The sequence below is a fragment of the Dendronephthya gigantea genome, unplaced genomic scaffold, assembly GCF_004324835.1.
Source record: "Dendronephthya gigantea isolate DGI-Jeju-01 unplaced genomic scaffold, DenGig_1.0 000000F, whole genome shotgun sequence".
Classification (NCBI taxonomy): domain Eukaryota; kingdom Metazoa; phylum Cnidaria; class Anthozoa; order Malacalcyonacea; family Nephtheidae; genus Dendronephthya; species Dendronephthya gigantea.
The window spans coordinates 2,867,159-2,883,858 of NW_021163010.1; the positions used below are offsets into that span (position 1 = coordinate 2,867,159).

The following is a 16,700-nucleotide window of genomic DNA, read 5'->3' on the forward strand; positions in this document are numbered from 1 at the left end:
CCTAGATATATCTATTCTTACCTTCACAAGTTGTTCCATTTCCCGTATATCCTTCGTTGCAGGTACACGTGTAGGTTCCAGGTCCAGTGTCAGCACATGTAGCAAATGGACTGCAGTAATCTTCCGGTGTTCCACAAATGTCAGTAACTATAAATAGGGTAAATTATATTTAATTCCAATATCGTTTACTGTTTATCGTCTCTATTGCGAAATGATACCAAATATCACTTTATCTACTACGATACCAAATATCACATTATAGATATATATGATGAAATAATACTAATGTACCGTATCATCATGCTTACCTGGACAAAGTTTCCTGATGATGCCTCCAACTCTGTGCAAGAGATCACTAAAGTTAGAAGCAAGGATAGCGTTTTCTGGATATTCCACCATATCTCTAACTTGGTTCTTCGCATCATCATTGTCGAGTCCAACACCAATCGCAAAAACATCCATATTTTTATCGAAGAGAGGTTTCATTGCATCTCCAACATAAACGTATCCCCTTCGAACTGATTCTCTAGTTTGTTCCCCATCTGTGATAACCATTAGCATTTTCTTAACATCTGGATCATCCTCCCGATATCCAGCTTCTTTAATAGCAATTTCTTTATCTGCAACTTTTATGCCACGATGTGTTTTTGTTCGGCCGCCTGATAAAGGTCCAGGCATGTTAGTTACTGTGTCATAGAATTTCTTTGAATCTTGGCTTTCTGCTAACGTTAGTCTTTTCTCTCCTTCTTCACTAAAGGTAACTATGGCAGCCTGTCCAATGATTTCTCCTTTTTCATTTCTTTCGCCGACTTTCAATTCTTTTCCTATTTCTTTAACAAATTCCCGCATTTTGTCGTAATCCGCTGGTGAAATACTACCAGATCTGTCGAGTACCAAGATGACGTCTGTTTTTGGTTTGCACGGTGCTGGAAGACCAAAAGCAAAATTAAAAATTATCATGTAAAGTTCTTGTAATGACAAACAATACGTCGTTAAGAACGAAAAATGTAGTTAGTTACAGTAGGTTCTTCATGAAGCGGAAAATACCTGATTTATCATTATCTTTAATGACAACAGTCGCAGGTTCACCCACAGTAACTCCGGGTGACGAAGATGATAGGGTGATGGTGAATTCTTCGTTGGGTTCAGCGACATCGTCGTCCACTAAGTTAATTGGAATCCGCTTTGGTCCTGTTTCGCCTGGTTGAAATGTGATATCCACCGGTTGAGGATCGTAATCTTTGTTTCCGGCTGTTTTAGGAGTTTTTGTTACACTGTGAAAGGAAACATATAAGATTATAGGCTTAAAAGTATTTGTAATAATAACTGAATAATGATAATTATTATATTAGGCGTAAATCCAAGTTTGTCATACTAATTGTTCGCTGTAAGTTTTTGAAACCTTGTTATTGTGCTTAACGTGAGAGTCCTCAAGGCTTCTTCATGCAGTCTTCAAAGTTTACTCTTTGTAACACCGAAGTTTGATGAAAATCAAGAGTTATTTCACTATAATTTATTCATTTTGTGTTGCAAACCATAATACTATTTAGGTCGTATTTGCTTGTACTTATCACAAATTATTTGTCCACAAACTCATAGTTAGTAACAATATTAAGTATGCATGGTATTCGTCATTTATATATATCAGGTGGGACGATTTTTACCACTTATTTAAAATCTATTCGTCACCACTTCTCTGCTCGTGGCTGAAAATGCTTTTTAAATCGAAAGAAGGAGATACGTTGCAGTATAACCAGGGAACAGCGTGGCAGCGTCTTCAAACAACTTAGCATCAAATGTGGTATAACAACTGCCTAAATTAGACAAAACACTTCTCGACGTTTCGACCTGAGGGCCTTCGTCAGGAGAGTTAGTATGAAAATAAATAGGGGAGAACACATGTTTTCCATAGGGGCTATAAACACGTGACAAAAATGGCCCATTTTCTATTGGCCTATTTTTAGCACGTGTTTGGACCCCACACAAAACATGTGTTCTCCGCTATTTATTTTCATACCTAACTCTCCTTTGACCCTCAGGTCGAAACGTCGAGAAGTGTTTTGTTTATTTTAGGCAGTTGTTATACCCTCATGTAGTTAAATCGAGGGCCATTAATATTCAGTAGATCATAGGCGCGTTGCTTACCGTATGGTTATAGGCACGGAGATATCACCTGATGTTAAAACCATGTCAGTGTAAGCAGGCTTGCCCTCTCTACCACCATAAATTTTCTTAGTAAACTCGATAATTACACCTTAAATACAAATAAAGCAGAGACAGCGTTAATTGGGATGACATATTTCCTCCTCACAACAAAAACATTTTCTAATAATTTTAGCAATACCTTTGCATGTTTTTCCATTCCCAGTGTATCCTTCATTACAGGTACACGTGTAGGTTCCAGGTCCTGTGTCAGCACATGTAGCAAATTCACTGCAGTCATCCCGTGGAGTTCCACATATTTTCATTACTAGATAATAAGAAAGGTAGGTATTTCACAATTTATTTATTTATTCTATGTAAAAAATTCACTGCAGTCGGCTTGTGATGTTCCAAATAGTTTGATTGCTTTAAGAGAACACGTATAGTATAATGAATTAGGCATTGAGAATAAACAAAGTCACAAAAATGATCGCGTGAGACAAAGAGAATAGCTTGGGTATAAATACAAGTTAGGAACAACTGGTATTTAATTAATTATCTGTTCCTACCTTCGCAAGTTTTTCCATCACCAGTATATCCTTCTTTACAGGTACACGTGTAGGTTCCAGGTCCTGTGTCAGCACATGTAGCAAATTCACTGCAGTCATCCCGTGGTGTTCCACATATTTTCATTGCTAGATAATAAAAAAGGCAAGTATTTCACAATTTATTTATTTATTTCAGGAATACGTGAAAAATACGTGGTCCAAGTCCTTAGAATCCTAAAGATGGCTAATATTTTTTTTTAAAAAAATGGAATGACACTTCGTCAAAAATAGGAACCTTCGCAAGTTTTTCCATCACCAGTGTATCCTTCATTACAGGTACACTTGTAGGTTCCAGGTCCTGTATCAGCACATGTAGCAAATTCACTGCAGTCTTCTTGTGGTGTTCCGCATATTTTGATTTCTAAGGGGAAAATGAGGGAAAAATATGAAAAGTTTATGATTCATAAGCTTGTCACATTACAGGATGAATTCATACGACTCCATATTCTTATTTACCTTCACAGGTTTTTCCATCTCCAGTGTATCCTTCTTTGCAAGTGCAACTATATTTCCCGGGTCCTGTATTAGCGCATGTTGCGAATTCACTGCAGTCATCTTGTGGAGTTCCGCATATTTTGATTTCTAAACAAATAGGTAAATATTTTTAAATGTCAAGATTAATGAAAAGTAGATTTGACTAAAAAGAGCCTGGAAAACGAAATTGTTCATTAATCTTTCATCTTGCGAGTGATGGAAATAAGCAGAAAATAAAAACCTTCGCATGTTTTCCCGTCTCCAGTGTATCCTTCGTTACAGGTGCAAACATATGTTCCAGGTCCTGTATCAGTACATTTTGCATATTCACTGCAATCCTCCTGTGGAGTTCCACAAACATTGATTCCTAGTTGGGGAACAAAGAAATGTCAAAAGGCGTATCATTGTAAGACGAAGTAACTCTCTAATCCGATGTGAGCATGAAATAGTAAAGGCATTTCAAGCAGTTTAATGGCATTTCAGGCAGTTTAATCAGGATGCCTAGTTCGATTATTAGCCATTTCCCAATCGAGCAGGGTATTGGGTCTACCGCAAAGCATCTATGGACTGTTTGGAGGGACAAATGATTACAAATTATTACATTTGTTCTTCCAAACAGTCTATTTGCGGTTCGCGACTAGACTTAGTACCCTGCTCGATTGGGAAATGGCTAATAGAGATGACTATAGTTGTCTCTTTCCAACCTCTAATTTACCTTCGCAGGTTTTTCCATCACCAGTGTATCCTTCATTACAGGTACACGTGTAGGTTCCAGGTCCTGTGTCAGTACATGTAGCAAATTCACTGCAGTCGTCTTGCGGTGTTCCACATATTTTGATTGCTACAGTATGTTAAACGACCATATTAATAAAGAGAGCTGTGTAAACTTCTAATGTAGGTTCCAAATACCCTCTAATATCCAGATAAGATATGACGTTATGCAATATGGAATCTATAGACATATTGAAATTTTATGAACTGAAAATTATATCTTCAGAATATAAACCTTTGCATGTTTTTCCATCCCCAGTGTATCCTTCATTACAGGTACACTTGTAGGTTCCAGGTCCTGTGTCAGCACATGTAGCAAATTCACTGCAGTCTTCTTGTGGTGTTCCACATATTTTGATTTCTAGAAAAAATATAATTAAGACAATAAATTGAGGGGCAATGACATAAATATAATTATAGCAACCCTATATAGCACTAAATAGTGATAATGAAGAATAGGACAAAGTCTAGATAATTTTATATTAAATATAATTTTTTAGGGAATTAAGACATAATTTTAGTCGAGTTTAGTAGATTTCTGGGGAGGTTACCATTATTTACCTCGGGGTCGGAAAAGAAAATGGTATAGGGGATTTTCATCTGAAATTTCCGAACAGTCCGGGAATGTAAATGGTAATCCCGACACGGAGAAGAAAACGTGTATGTGAGCGGACCATATTACTCAAGATTTGCTGGTAATCATCAAATAGGGCTGTTGCCTGAGATATCAATGGATTCTTAATTTAAAAACTGGTTTTACTTTTTTTTGGAAAAATACATTGAGGATTTAAGCAATTAATTGAATATTTAATCCATAGTTAGGCTGATATAATAACGGTGGAAATCTCCTAGACATTCCAGTGTGATATGGTGGATGAAGGAGTGATAAACGAACAATCTTTTTGAATTTTGAACAATCTTTTTGAATTTTTAACAAGCTGTTGAAGGATAGATTTGGAAATCGAGCGTGAGTTGCCAGATGTCAGATCGTTTAGAACCCAAAGGGATGGTTGTTGTTCTCTTTTTATCAATATCTCATTCAGTACTTGGATTTATTCACACTCGCGCACGTTTCCAAAAATCATACAATTTCTCCCCTACTATGCATTAATGAGGGTACCACTTTTACCGAAAAAAATCGGTGATAAACTTTGCAGTGATTTTTCTTATTATCCTTCTAGGTTCCTTCAGTCCATCACTTCCAAAAGTATAGCCCCAGACTACAATTTAACATCATATTTATACTAATTGCATAAACTATTTTATTCCCTCATCCATGTTTGATAGTGGCACTTGTGCATTCAATTTTTTTAAAATTAACTTGCGCACTCTCAATTTTTATCTTTGTCATACCTTCACAAGTTTTTCCATCCCCAGTGTACCCTTCATTACAGGTACACGTGTAGGTTCCTGGTCCTGTATTAGTACATGTAGCAAATTCACTGCAGTCGTCTTGTGGTGTTCCACATATTTTGATCGCTAGAGGAAACAATTATGAAGTTGGTGATGAAATGATCGAATTAATACAGTAACAAAAGATTATTGGAAAAAATTTCAGATATATTTCTCATTTTTGTGCATCTCGCTGGTTAAATATTATTTCGATTGATGACTTGCTTCGCCAGCTGACTTGAAGCGGCTAACTTGAAAAGTACGTTTAAGTGTGTCTTATATGAAAGCACCCTGAAAGTGATCTAATTGTTCCATCTGTTAAATTATTGGCCTACAGACAAAGTTTTATCTCTTCAGAGCAGATTTCCTCCACCCCTTTGGCAGAGTTGCCCATTATGATAATGAAAACAAGATGACAGACATAAATATTATTTCGATTGATACATATAAAATCTCGACTGGAAAATCGAGTTGAATTTATAGAATTGTTAGATCTAACCGGAAGCAGTTGGGAAAAATCGAGAAAAATCCTATCAACCATCAGCACTCTTATATCATAAAATTTGGACAATTTAATAACTTAATTCAAATTGTTGAATCTTAAATCTCTCTAAAAACGATTGTCAGAATAAAGATACAGGTATACCATAAGTAGCTGTACCATAAATAGATGCATACACTTCTATACAAATTTTTTGTATACAATCAATTATTTCTCATTTTCACAAAATAAATACCTTCGCAAAATTTTCCATCTCCCGTATATCCTTCGTTACAGGTACACGTGTAGGTTCCAGGTCCTGTGTCGGCACATGTAGCAAATGGACTGCAGTCGTCTAGTGGTGTTCCACATATGTCAGATACTAAAATAAAAAACAAGGTTAACTGGATTTAGCCTGAAGTACCGGTATATAATTTTGCTCTAAAAACATAATTTTACTGTTTTTATATAATCAAAGATTACCTGGGCAAAATTTCTTGATAATGAGTTCAAATTTCTGGAGTAGATCACTAAAGTTAGCAGCAAGAATTGCGTTTTCTGGATATTCTACCATATCTCTAACTTGGTTCCTTGCATCATCATTTTTGAGTCCAACACCAATCGCAAAGACATTCATATTTCTATTGAAGAAAGTTTTCATTGCATCCCCAACATAAACGTATCCTCTTCGAACTGATTCTCTAGTTTGTTCCCCATCTGTGATAACCATTAGCATTTTCTGAACATCTGAATCATCCTCCCGATATCCAGCTTCTTTAATAGCAATTTCTTTATCTGCAATATTTAAGCCACGATGTGTTTTTGTTCGGCCGCGTAGCAAAGGTCCAGGCATTTTAGTTACTGTGTCATAGAATTTCTTTGAATCTTGGCTTTCTGCTAACGTTAGTCTTTTCTCTCCTAATTCACTAAAGGTAACTATGGCGGCTTGTCCAATGATTTCCCCTTTTTCATTTCTTTCGCCGACTTTTATTTCTTTTCCTACTTTTTTAACAAATTCACGCATTTTATCGTAATCTGTTGGAGATATACTACCAGATCTATCGAGTACAAAGATGAGGTCAGCTTTTGGTTTGCATGGTGCTGAAATAAAACAAAAAGAAAAATTACTTTGTTCTATCAATGGAGAGAAGTACGTCTCTTAGGAAAGAAATAAAAGCGTTAATTGTTATGTTTTTCTAGGGTGAGGAATAAGAAATGTATACTTGATTTGTCATTATCTTTAATGATCACAGTCGCAGGTTCACCCACAGTAACTCCAGGTGACGAAGATGATAGGGTGATGGTGAATTCTTCGTTGGGTTCAACGACATCGTCGTCCACTAAGTCAATTGGAATCGACTTCGACATAGTTTTGCCAGGTTCAAATATAACATCAACAGTTTGAGGCTCAAAATCTTCGTTTCCTGCTGTTTTTGGAGTTTTTGTAACACTGTGGAGAAAAAAAAAATTCAAAGCGCGGGCAAGAGAAATACTTTATTGGCCTAGAATGCCCGATAATAACCAACGAAAGTGTGACGAGATGCTTCACCTGCGCCCCATTTAGAAGGAAATATGAAAAAGAACACGTTATAGCACACCAAATACCTAGAAGACCATTGCAGAAACTTGGTCTGACCTGTCCATAGATAACTTTTTAAAAAACCGAAACGAACGCGTTACAGATATCAACTATACTACATAACAACTGATTTGTCGCAACGTGAGAACAAAAATCCCGTTATTTAAGCAGCTTTTATACGATACCTCATGTCGCAAACACCGCACAAGGAGATCTTTTACAGAAAAAGCAGAAGCAAAGGTATAATAAATAAACCAAACAGTTATCACTGCCCAGGAGATAGCGTGATCTTATTAAAGACCATATAAAAAGTATCAGTGACGAAGTACAACTTTCATCCTAAGCGACGTATCCCAAGCTAAATCAACTTAGTAAATTTAAACGAAAGTTTCCAGAAACTTTCTGAAATTTTCGAATGAACTGAAAACCTAACGTCGTATACATCTGATTCAAAGGAGATTGACCTTCTGACCGCGCAAGGAATGATGGATTAATGCTTACTTGGTTATAGTTCGTGCATTTTTTAAGGTTTTGTAAGAGCTGAGTTTGTGTTACTCTTTGATGGCTACCAAATATGTTTCGGAGGACTACCTACAATCTTTAAGAAACCTATTCTCTACCACGTCGTGACTTTGTGCCTATAGATGCGCTGGTTAGGTTAAGAGAGCTTTGATTGTCACTATAGCCGCACGGCAGGAAACAGACGAATTCGAATATTGCTTACCGTATGGTTATCGGCGCGGTAAGATAGCCAGGTGTTACAACAATTTCAGGTAATGCTGACTCGCCTTCTTTGCCACCATACACTTTCTCCTTAAACTGGACAACAACACCTTAAATGCAAATAAACAAAAGTAGTTATTAAACAAATGGTCATTGTTCAGTTTTAGAAAATTTTTGAATGACTTAAAGAAAACCTTTGCAAGTTTTTCCATCGCCATAATATCCTTCATTGCAGTTGCATTTATAAGTTCCAGGACCAGTGTGTACACATGTAGCATATTCACTGCAGTCTTCTTCAGAAGTTCCGCAAATTTTAATTTCTATACCAAAAAAAACCAAAATAGATTCAGAAAAATGTTAGTGAATTAAACTTATGATTATGATGATTGTTCAAGGAAGACATTAAACAAAAAACGAGTAAGGAAAAATTTTATCCTATAAAATACAGTCGGTTCATAACCAAATAATAAATTGAATATACACAACGCATTTTTTTAAATCCACAATAGGAATAACTAGGTACAGCTGGTATCTTAATTATTTGTTCCTACCTTCGCACGTTTTTCCATCACCAGTGTATCCTTCTTTACAGGTACACGTGTAGGTTCCAGGTCCTGTGTCAGCACATGTAGCAAATTCACTACAGTCGTCTTGTGGTGATCCGCATATTTTGATTTCTGATTGAAAAAAAGTAAACAATATGATCTTTGATACTGGTAGCCTTATGCTCTATAGCTGACTGATCAAAAGGGTTCATGTCGGAGAACGTTTCCCCAAATCTATTGTATTTTGCTTAAATATCATACCTTCGCATGTTTTTCCATCACCAGTGTATCCTTCATTACAGGTACACGTGTAGGTTCCAGGTCCTGTGTCAGCACATGTAGCAAATTCACTGCAGTCATCTCGAGGTGTCCCACATATATTGATTTCTGTGATTTAAAATTCAATTTCAATATTGTGTTCCAAATATATTAATTTCTGTGATTTAGAATTCAACCTTAAGAAAGATGGCCGATTAATGGCAAGAAAAATATTATGAAAATAAAACTGAACCTTCGCATGTTTTTCCATCACCAGTGTATCCTTCATTACAGGTACAACTGTAGGTTCCAGGTCCTGTGTCAGCACATGTAGCATATTCACTGCAGTCATCTTGCGGTGTTCCACATATTTTGATTTCTGGTTGAGAAAAAATAAAAGACAGGAAATATTAACAAAATTAATCAAAATTTAAGAGAAAAATTTTGCCGAATTTTTGCTGTGGAGCTACGTACGTATTGCACGCACACAAAAAACTTGATAAGTGTTTAACCGTTAAATAAATAGTAAGATTAATAGTTTCTGTATTGTCGTTTGCAATGGTGTCTCTTTTTTGAGGTGTCCAAGTTCTCTCGTTTTTCTTTCCAGGGGGGAAGCTAATTAAATTTTAGTGTTACCTTAATTATTGTTACACTATATAATACACATTTTCGTAGGCTTGAAAAATTTGCTAAAACACGGGTATAACATGTATCGAAACTGTTTGATCGGCCACGTTTCAGAAAATCATTCTCCAAACTTCGCTAATATTAAACGTCGCATAATTTAAGTTAGCGTTTTATGAATCATTCACTTTTAGCTCATATAGTTTTTTCGTACAGTAAAGGAAACGCACATTTAAATAAGGCATGCATTCTCGTGGCTATTTTTGTTCTAATTACCTTCGCAAGTTTTTCCATCTCCGGTATATCCTTCATTACAGGTACAACTGTAGGTTCCAGGTCCTGTGTTGGCACATGTAGCAAATTCACTGCAGTCATCCAATGGAGTGCCACATATTATAATCTCTGGTTGAGAAAAAAATTGAATTTATACCTAGAAAAGACAAACTAAACAGAAAAAAGCTTATCTTCAGTTACAAAACCCAACTTCAAAGAAATGCAGAACGTAACCTCCAATGTAAACTGTGAAAACCCTCCTAAATTAGTAAAAGCAAAAATTAAACGGATTGTTCCAGAATATTTTGTGTCTCACCTTCGCAGGTTTTGCCATCTCCGGTATATCCTTCTTTACAAACGCAAGCGTAGGAGTCAGGCCATACTTCAGTACACGTCGCAAATCTACTACAGTCGTCCTGATTTCCACACATTTTGATTTCTGAAGGATAAGTAGTATTTCAAAAGAGTTAAGAAGCTTAATTAAAGTTAAAGACGAAACAGAAAGTTTTTAAGAAGCAGAAGCCGCCATATGCTGTACGTTATCTAGATATATACCAACATTATTACCTTCACAAGTTTTTCCATCTCCCGTATATCCTTCGTTACAGGTGCAGGTGTAGGTTCCAGGACCTGTGTCGGCACATGTAGCAAATTCATGGCAGTCGTCTTCTGGTGTTCCACAAGTATCAGATACTAAAACAAGGTTAACTGGATTTATAAATAAAACTAAATGAACTGCCTAAAGTATATATAATGTTACTCCAAAAACATAACTTCACTGTTTTTATATTATCAAAGGTTACCTGGGCAAAATTTCTTGATAATGAGTTCAAATTTCTGGAGTAGATCACTAAAGTTAGCAGCAAGAATTGCGTTTTCTGGATATTCTACCATATCTCTAACTTGGTTCTTTGCATCTTCATTTTCGAGTCCAACACCAATCGCAAAGACATTCATATTTCTATTGAAGAAAGTTTTCATTGCATCCCCAACATAAACGTATCCTCGTCGAACTGATTCTTTAGTTTGTTCCCCATCTGTGATAACCATTAGCATTTTCTGAACATCTGGATCATCCTCCCGATACCCAGCTTCTTTAATAGCAATTTCTTTATCTGCAATATTTAAGCCACGATGTGTTTTTGTTCGGCCGCGTAGCAAAGGTCCAGGCATTTTAGTTACTGTGTCATAGAATTTCTTTGAATCTTGGCTTTCTGCTAACGTTAGTCTTTTCTCTCCTAATTCACTAAAGGTAACTATGGCGGCTTGTCCAATGATTTCCCCTTTTTCATTTCTTTCGCCGACTTTTATTTCTTTTCCTACTTTTTTAACAAATTCGCGCATTTTATCGTAATCTGTTGGAGATATACTACCAGATCTATCGAGTACAAAGATGAGGTCAGCTTTTGTTTTGCATGGTGCTGAAATAAAACAAAAAGAAAAATTACTTTGTTCTATCAATGGAGAGAAGTACGTCTCTTAGGAAACAATTAAAAGCGTTAATTGTTATGTTTTTCTAGGGTGAGGAATACGAAATATATACTTGATTTGTCATTATCTTTAATGATCACAGTCGCAGGTTCTCCCACAGTAACTCCAGGTGACGAAGATGACAGGGTGATGGTGAATTCTTCGTTGGGTTCAGCGACATCGTCGTCCACTAAGTTAATTGGAATCGACTTTGGTCCTGTTTCGCCTGGTTGAAATGTGATATCCACTGGTTGAGGATCATAATCTTTGTTTCCGGCTGTTTTAGGAGTTTTTGTTACGCTGTAGAGGAAGTACAATTTTAAATTTTGAGCTTGTCCAGTCATTCATACTGGAAATTTTGAAGAAAACGGGTTAGCATGAGTTACCGTATAGTTATCGGCTCGATAATATCACCCAAACGTACAACAATTTCAGGCAATGCAGACCCGCCTTCTTTGCCGCCATAGTTTCGCCTTGTAAACTCGACTACAACGCCTAGAATAGAAATTCAACGATACAGAAATTAGATCAATGCGTATCTCACCCCTTCAATAAAAGGTTCTAAATCAGTTGTAAATCAGTTTTTCTTACCTTTACAGCTTTTTCCATCTCCACTATATCCTTCCTTGCACGTGCAAGTATAGGTTTCAGGACCAGTGTTGGTACATATAGCATATTCACTGCAGTCGTCTTGTGGAGTTCCACAAACCTGGATTTCTATGCAAAGGAGAAATGACGTATGTTCTTTAAACGGTTGGATTCAAGATGAAGCGTACATTTTACAAGATGATTATTGAGTGAACAATGTTCGTGAATATTAACAAATATTTTCAGTGATTATGTTGTTCTCGAAAAAATGGAATAGGCGGTCAAAAACCTTCACATGTTTTCCCATCTCCGGTATATCCCTTGTTACAGGTACAAGTATAGCTCCCAGGTCCTGTGTCAGCACATGTAGCAAATTCACTGCAGTCGTCTTGCGGTGTTCCACATATTCTGATTTCTGAAAAGAAATAGTGGCGAAAATGAACTTTTGAGCTCTTTATTTATATTACTGAACATAACCATCTCAATCGAATAAATGGAATGCAGGAATTGATTTTTTCATTGATTTCATTGATTGTTTCATTTCTCTCTTCTCAAATATTAAAATTACCGTTACAAACTTTTCCATCACCAGTGTATCCTTCTATACAGGTACACGTGTAGGTTCCAGGTCCTGTGTCAGCACATGTAGCATATTCACTGCAGTCGTCTTGTGGTGTTCCACATATTTTGATTTCTAATTAAACAAAAGAAAAGAAATCAAAGATATTCACAATAAGGAATGAGTTCAATAATGGAATTACTATGTGGTATGAATTTTTATACGGGCAAAAAATGGCGGAGAATAGAAACCTTCGCAAGTTTTTCCATCACCGGTGTATCCTTCATTACAGGTACACGTGTAGGTTCCTGGTCCTGTGTCAGCACATGTAGCAAATTCACTGCAGTCGTCTTGTGGTGTTCCACATATATTGATTTCTGATGAAAAAATGCCAATTTAGATAAAAATGTTACAGTTGAATTCACTTGAAAATTCAATTATGGTTACTAAAATTGATGATAGATTTGCTCTTGAAGCTTGACAAAAGCAATCACATTCATTTTTTTTTATATACAAATTACCTTCGCAAGTCTTTCCATCCCCACGATAACCTTTGTTACAGGTACACGTGAAGGTTCCAGGTGCTGTGTCGGCACATGTAGCAAATTCACTGCAGTCATCTTGTGGTGTTCCGCATATTTTGATTCCTGAAATAGAGATCCCTAATTATCGAAACTGACGTTTTATATTCTTGCAGGATAGCCATGGCAACACAAACGCACATTTCAGCTTTAAGATATTGCATGACTACAACCACCGATTTTACCTGCACACGATTTTCCATCGCCAGTGTACCCTGAATTACAGGTGCATTTATATTTTCCTGGGCCTGTGTCTTCACAAGATGCAAACTCATGGCAATCATCTTTGGGAGTGCCGCATATTTGTTCAACTACAAAAACAAAATCTCGTGTAAATTACTGATTATTTTCATGAACAAACTGGTATAAGTGTAATAGTTTCAAGAAAAATTTATTCATATGCACCTTCACACATCTTTCCATCTCCAACGTAGCCCGTGTTGCAACGGCATTTGTAGCTATCAGGACCAGTATCAGTACAAGTTGCGTGTTCATGGCAATCATCTCTTTCTGTCCCACAGATCTTTGTCGCTGGTGATAAAAAATCCACAACTTACCAATCAATGTTATTTCTTAATCAAATTATCCATGCCTCATGTCCATTTCCCATTCTAATTCTTTGTAATATATTGTCGTTATTCAAAGCATGGCAGGTGAAAAAATATGGAATCAATAATGAAGATTGAAGAAAGCACAAGTTTAAAAGTACAACCTTATGATTGGAAACAAACCTGCACAAGTTTTTCCATCTCCAGTATAATGTTCCACACATTTACAATTATAATTTCCATCTCCAACGTCGGTACATGTTGCAAGGTATGGATGGCAGTCATCTCTTAAAGTGGCACAAACATATGGAGCTGAAAAAAAAAGCAATATGAAGTCTTGAGGCTGTTTTGCTAAATCATTGTTTTAAATCCCAACACATTCTTACCAACACATTTCTTTCCATTTCCAACATAGCCATCATTACATGTACATCGATATGACCCAGGTTCTGTATCTGTACATGTCGCTAAATTTTTATCACAATCATCGTTTTCTGTCCCACATACTGTTGGAGCTGCAAGACAAATAAGAATTCTTAACGCTTGACTCATTCATAGTTAAAGATCAGATAAAATATAAGTAACAGTTCTATTTTACCTGGACAGAATCTCTTCAAAAACTTTTCAACGGTTTCTGTTAGTTCCTTATAATTTTCCGCCAGAATGGCATTACTTGCGTGTTTTACCATATCTTTGACTTCTTTGACTTCGCTATCTCTCTTTAAACCAACACCAACAGCAAAAACGTCCAAATAACCACGGGCATGAAATGGTTCCATAGCTTCTCCAACATATTTATAACCTATGGTTTAGACATAGAAACAATGAACGTTTAAACAATATATCGCAAGGTAACCCTTTAGAAAACGGATAATAACCGGCTAAAAACGGATACGGAATAAACTAAAGCATTTGTTTGTAAAAATGAGCAGGTTAAACTGAGTGAAACAAAAATTTGTATAATCCATATTTCCCATCGAGGCATCTTTGATTACGACATAATGCCAATATTCTATCGCTTAGCCGGTGACGAATGAAATTTACTGCTTGTAAAATATAAAAAGCAACCAACGCCGATGAGTACGATGAATGGTTGAATGAGAACGTAGGACCGAAGCATGAGACTGGAAACACAACACACAAAGTGTTATATATCTTTCACTTTTCATTGTAGTTTTGCTATAAAAAATATTATTTAATCAAATTACTCACCTCTTCTTCGTGACTCCTTAGTCTGCTTTCCATCAGTTATAACCATAAAGATTTTTGCAACATCTGGATCATTCGTTCGCAAGCCAGCTTCCGATGTGAGGATTTCTTTATCAGCCAAAGCTAAGCCTCTGTGAGTTTTTGTACGACCCCCTGGCAGCGGGCCTGGCATATTCCTTACAGCTTTTTCAAATGCACCAGGTTTTTGACTTCCCTTCAGTGTTATTCTTACAGTACCCCTCTCGCTGAATGTAACGATAGCACCTTGACCAATGACGTCCCCTTGCGCATCTCTCTCCCCAATTTTTAGGGATTTGCCAAGCTCAATTAAGAAGTCGCGCATATGTTCGTAGTCAGCGGGACGGATACTTGACGATCTGTCGAGTACCATGATAAGATCCATCTTCCGACATTTTGCTTGGACAGCAGGCAACTCTATTACATTACAAACACGAGTTATACTGAAGTGCTCATGAAAGAATTGAACAAGCAAAATTCACCTAAGCAAATTGTTTAAAATGATGGCGAGTTGTTGTGTCAAAGGTAAAAAAAACGCTATGCCTAAAACATCGAAAGAAGCGGAAAAAATGGGATTACAAAATATATTATTTCGAGGTAAAAACCACGTTCGAGATGTTCGCCTTCATCCCGTTTTTATTCAGCGACGATTCATCTCGCCTTCGTTAATCTAGCCCATATCGACCACCCCAGAACTGGGGGGAAGCAGGAACGGGTAACTCGCTTACGTGGTATAGCCTTTTTAGCATTGACACTGAATATTAAAACGTTGTCATTAAACAAGTTTCCCGCGTAATTATTTCTGCAATAATTGCAATAACTGCAAAAAAATGAAATAATTTTATCTATGTTCGCAATCAAACGCAAATGGTCTAATTTCCAATTTTCGCAAGGAATACGATCATAATCATGTCGATTTTGATTTCGATTTTGGCAAAAAAAACATACCTTCACAACTTTTTCCATTTCCTGTGAAGCCTTCATTACAAGAACACATAAAAGTCCCAGGACCTGTGTTGACGCATGTTGCATCAGAATGGCAATCATGAGCGCCAGTTGCGCACATATCGATGGCTGTTAAATAAAAAAGATAGGAAGTTGAAGTTGTTATGTCATGCATTTTCGTTTTGACATTCAAAATATATGGTGATTTCTTTTTATTTTTATCACCTCTAACAGTACAACTTGAATGATGGCACTTTTAGAATATCAGAAGTATATCGATAAGATCAAGCGCTGAAGCAAAATCTACCATAATCAGGGCGCAGTAAAACACAGTGTAAACATTACTGCCGTAATTAACGAATCTCCGGATCGGACATCGCTTACGGGAAGGTGAATTCGTTTTGTTAAAATTCGTGCAGCCTATACCTACATGTGATATGATAAGAGTATACAGTATATATTTTCTGCGATTCAAAATTTTTTCATGCAAAATACCAACCTAAACAGGTTTTTCCATTCCCAGTAAATCCTTCATTACAAGTACATGAATATCTTCCCGGACCTGTGTCGGTGCACGTGGCATATCTGTGACAATCATCTTGTGGTGTTCCGCATATCGGGGCAACTGAAATTAGAAAAATTACATAATATAAATTACGTGTAATTTCGCTTGAGACACACTATATTTGACATGATGCGTGCAATCATATGCATGCAGAATAAAGGGTATTTGTCCCTAGTGTCCAGGCACGTAGATGGATGGATCCCCACTTTTTTGGGCGGGGGGGGCACACTCCTGAAAATTTCCTGAAAATTGCTTTTTGGTGCATTTCGGTTGCGGCTAATGTCAATTTCATTTTCAAACAGGGAGTGTACTGCTTTCTAACACCCCCTCCCCCCTCTTAATCAGCT

The 16,700-nt window shown here is 36.7% G+C and overlaps 1 protein-coding gene across 50 annotated transcripts in view; it reads right to left on the reverse strand.

The window, feature by feature from the left end:
* LOC114521039 overlaps window positions 1-16,700 on the reverse strand; it is a 65,376-nt gene that overhangs the window by 23,394 nt on the left and 25,282 nt on the right. For 48 of the 50 annotated variants that reach the window (XM_028544223.1, XM_028544993.1, XM_028544841.1 and 45 more), the window contains 39 exons: window positions 16,288-16,413; window positions 15,792-15,917; window positions 14,829-15,260; window positions 14,215-14,418; window positions 14,003-14,131; window positions 13,800-13,928; window positions 13,474-13,599; window positions 13,254-13,379; window positions 13,009-13,134; window positions 12,739-12,864; window positions 12,497-12,622; window positions 12,218-12,343; window positions 11,932-12,057; window positions 11,727-11,835; window positions 11,414-11,640; window positions 10,674-11,291; window positions 10,438-10,563; window positions 10,187-10,309; window positions 9,874-9,999; window positions 9,227-9,352; window positions 8,977-9,102; window positions 8,722-8,847; window positions 8,365-8,490; window positions 8,172-8,280; window positions 7,092-7,318; window positions 6,352-6,969; window positions 6,125-6,250; window positions 5,349-5,474; window positions 4,231-4,356; window positions 3,940-4,065; window positions 3,466-3,591; window positions 3,207-3,332; window positions 2,986-3,111; window positions 2,712-2,837; window positions 2,345-2,470; window positions 2,146-2,254; window positions 1,048-1,274; window positions 309-926; window positions 22-147 (listed from right to left, as the gene is read on the reverse strand). In XM_028544223.1, the coding sequence (XP_028400024.1) occupies window positions 22-147; window positions 309-926; window positions 1,048-1,274; window positions 2,146-2,254; window positions 2,345-2,470; window positions 2,712-2,837; window positions 2,986-3,111; window positions 3,207-3,332; window positions 3,466-3,591; window positions 3,940-4,065; window positions 4,231-4,356; window positions 5,349-5,474; window positions 6,125-6,250; window positions 6,352-6,969; window positions 7,092-7,318; window positions 8,172-8,280; window positions 8,365-8,490; window positions 8,722-8,847; window positions 8,977-9,102; window positions 9,227-9,352; window positions 9,874-9,999; window positions 10,187-10,309; window positions 10,438-10,563; window positions 10,674-11,291; window positions 11,414-11,640; window positions 11,727-11,835; window positions 11,932-12,057; window positions 12,218-12,343; window positions 12,497-12,622; window positions 12,739-12,864; window positions 13,009-13,134; window positions 13,254-13,379; window positions 13,474-13,599; window positions 13,800-13,928; window positions 14,003-14,131; window positions 14,215-14,418; window positions 14,829-15,260; window positions 15,792-15,917; window positions 16,288-16,413 (7,029 nt within the window). The remainder of the gene's footprint in view (window positions 1-21; window positions 148-308; window positions 927-1,047; window positions 1,275-2,145; window positions 2,255-2,344; window positions 2,471-2,711; window positions 2,838-2,985; window positions 3,112-3,206; window positions 3,333-3,465; window positions 3,592-3,939; window positions 4,066-4,230; window positions 4,357-5,348; window positions 5,475-6,124; window positions 6,251-6,351; window positions 6,970-7,091; window positions 7,319-8,171; window positions 8,281-8,364; window positions 8,491-8,721; window positions 8,848-8,976; window positions 9,103-9,226; window positions 9,353-9,873; window positions 10,000-10,186; window positions 10,310-10,437; window positions 10,564-10,673; window positions 11,292-11,413; window positions 11,641-11,726; window positions 11,836-11,931; window positions 12,058-12,217; window positions 12,344-12,496; window positions 12,623-12,738; window positions 12,865-13,008; window positions 13,135-13,253; window positions 13,380-13,473; window positions 13,600-13,799; window positions 13,929-14,002; window positions 14,132-14,214; window positions 14,419-14,828; window positions 15,261-15,791; window positions 15,918-16,287; window positions 16,414-16,700) is intronic. The other 2 variants (XM_028542027.1, XM_028543621.1) reach the window with 2 other exon arrangements.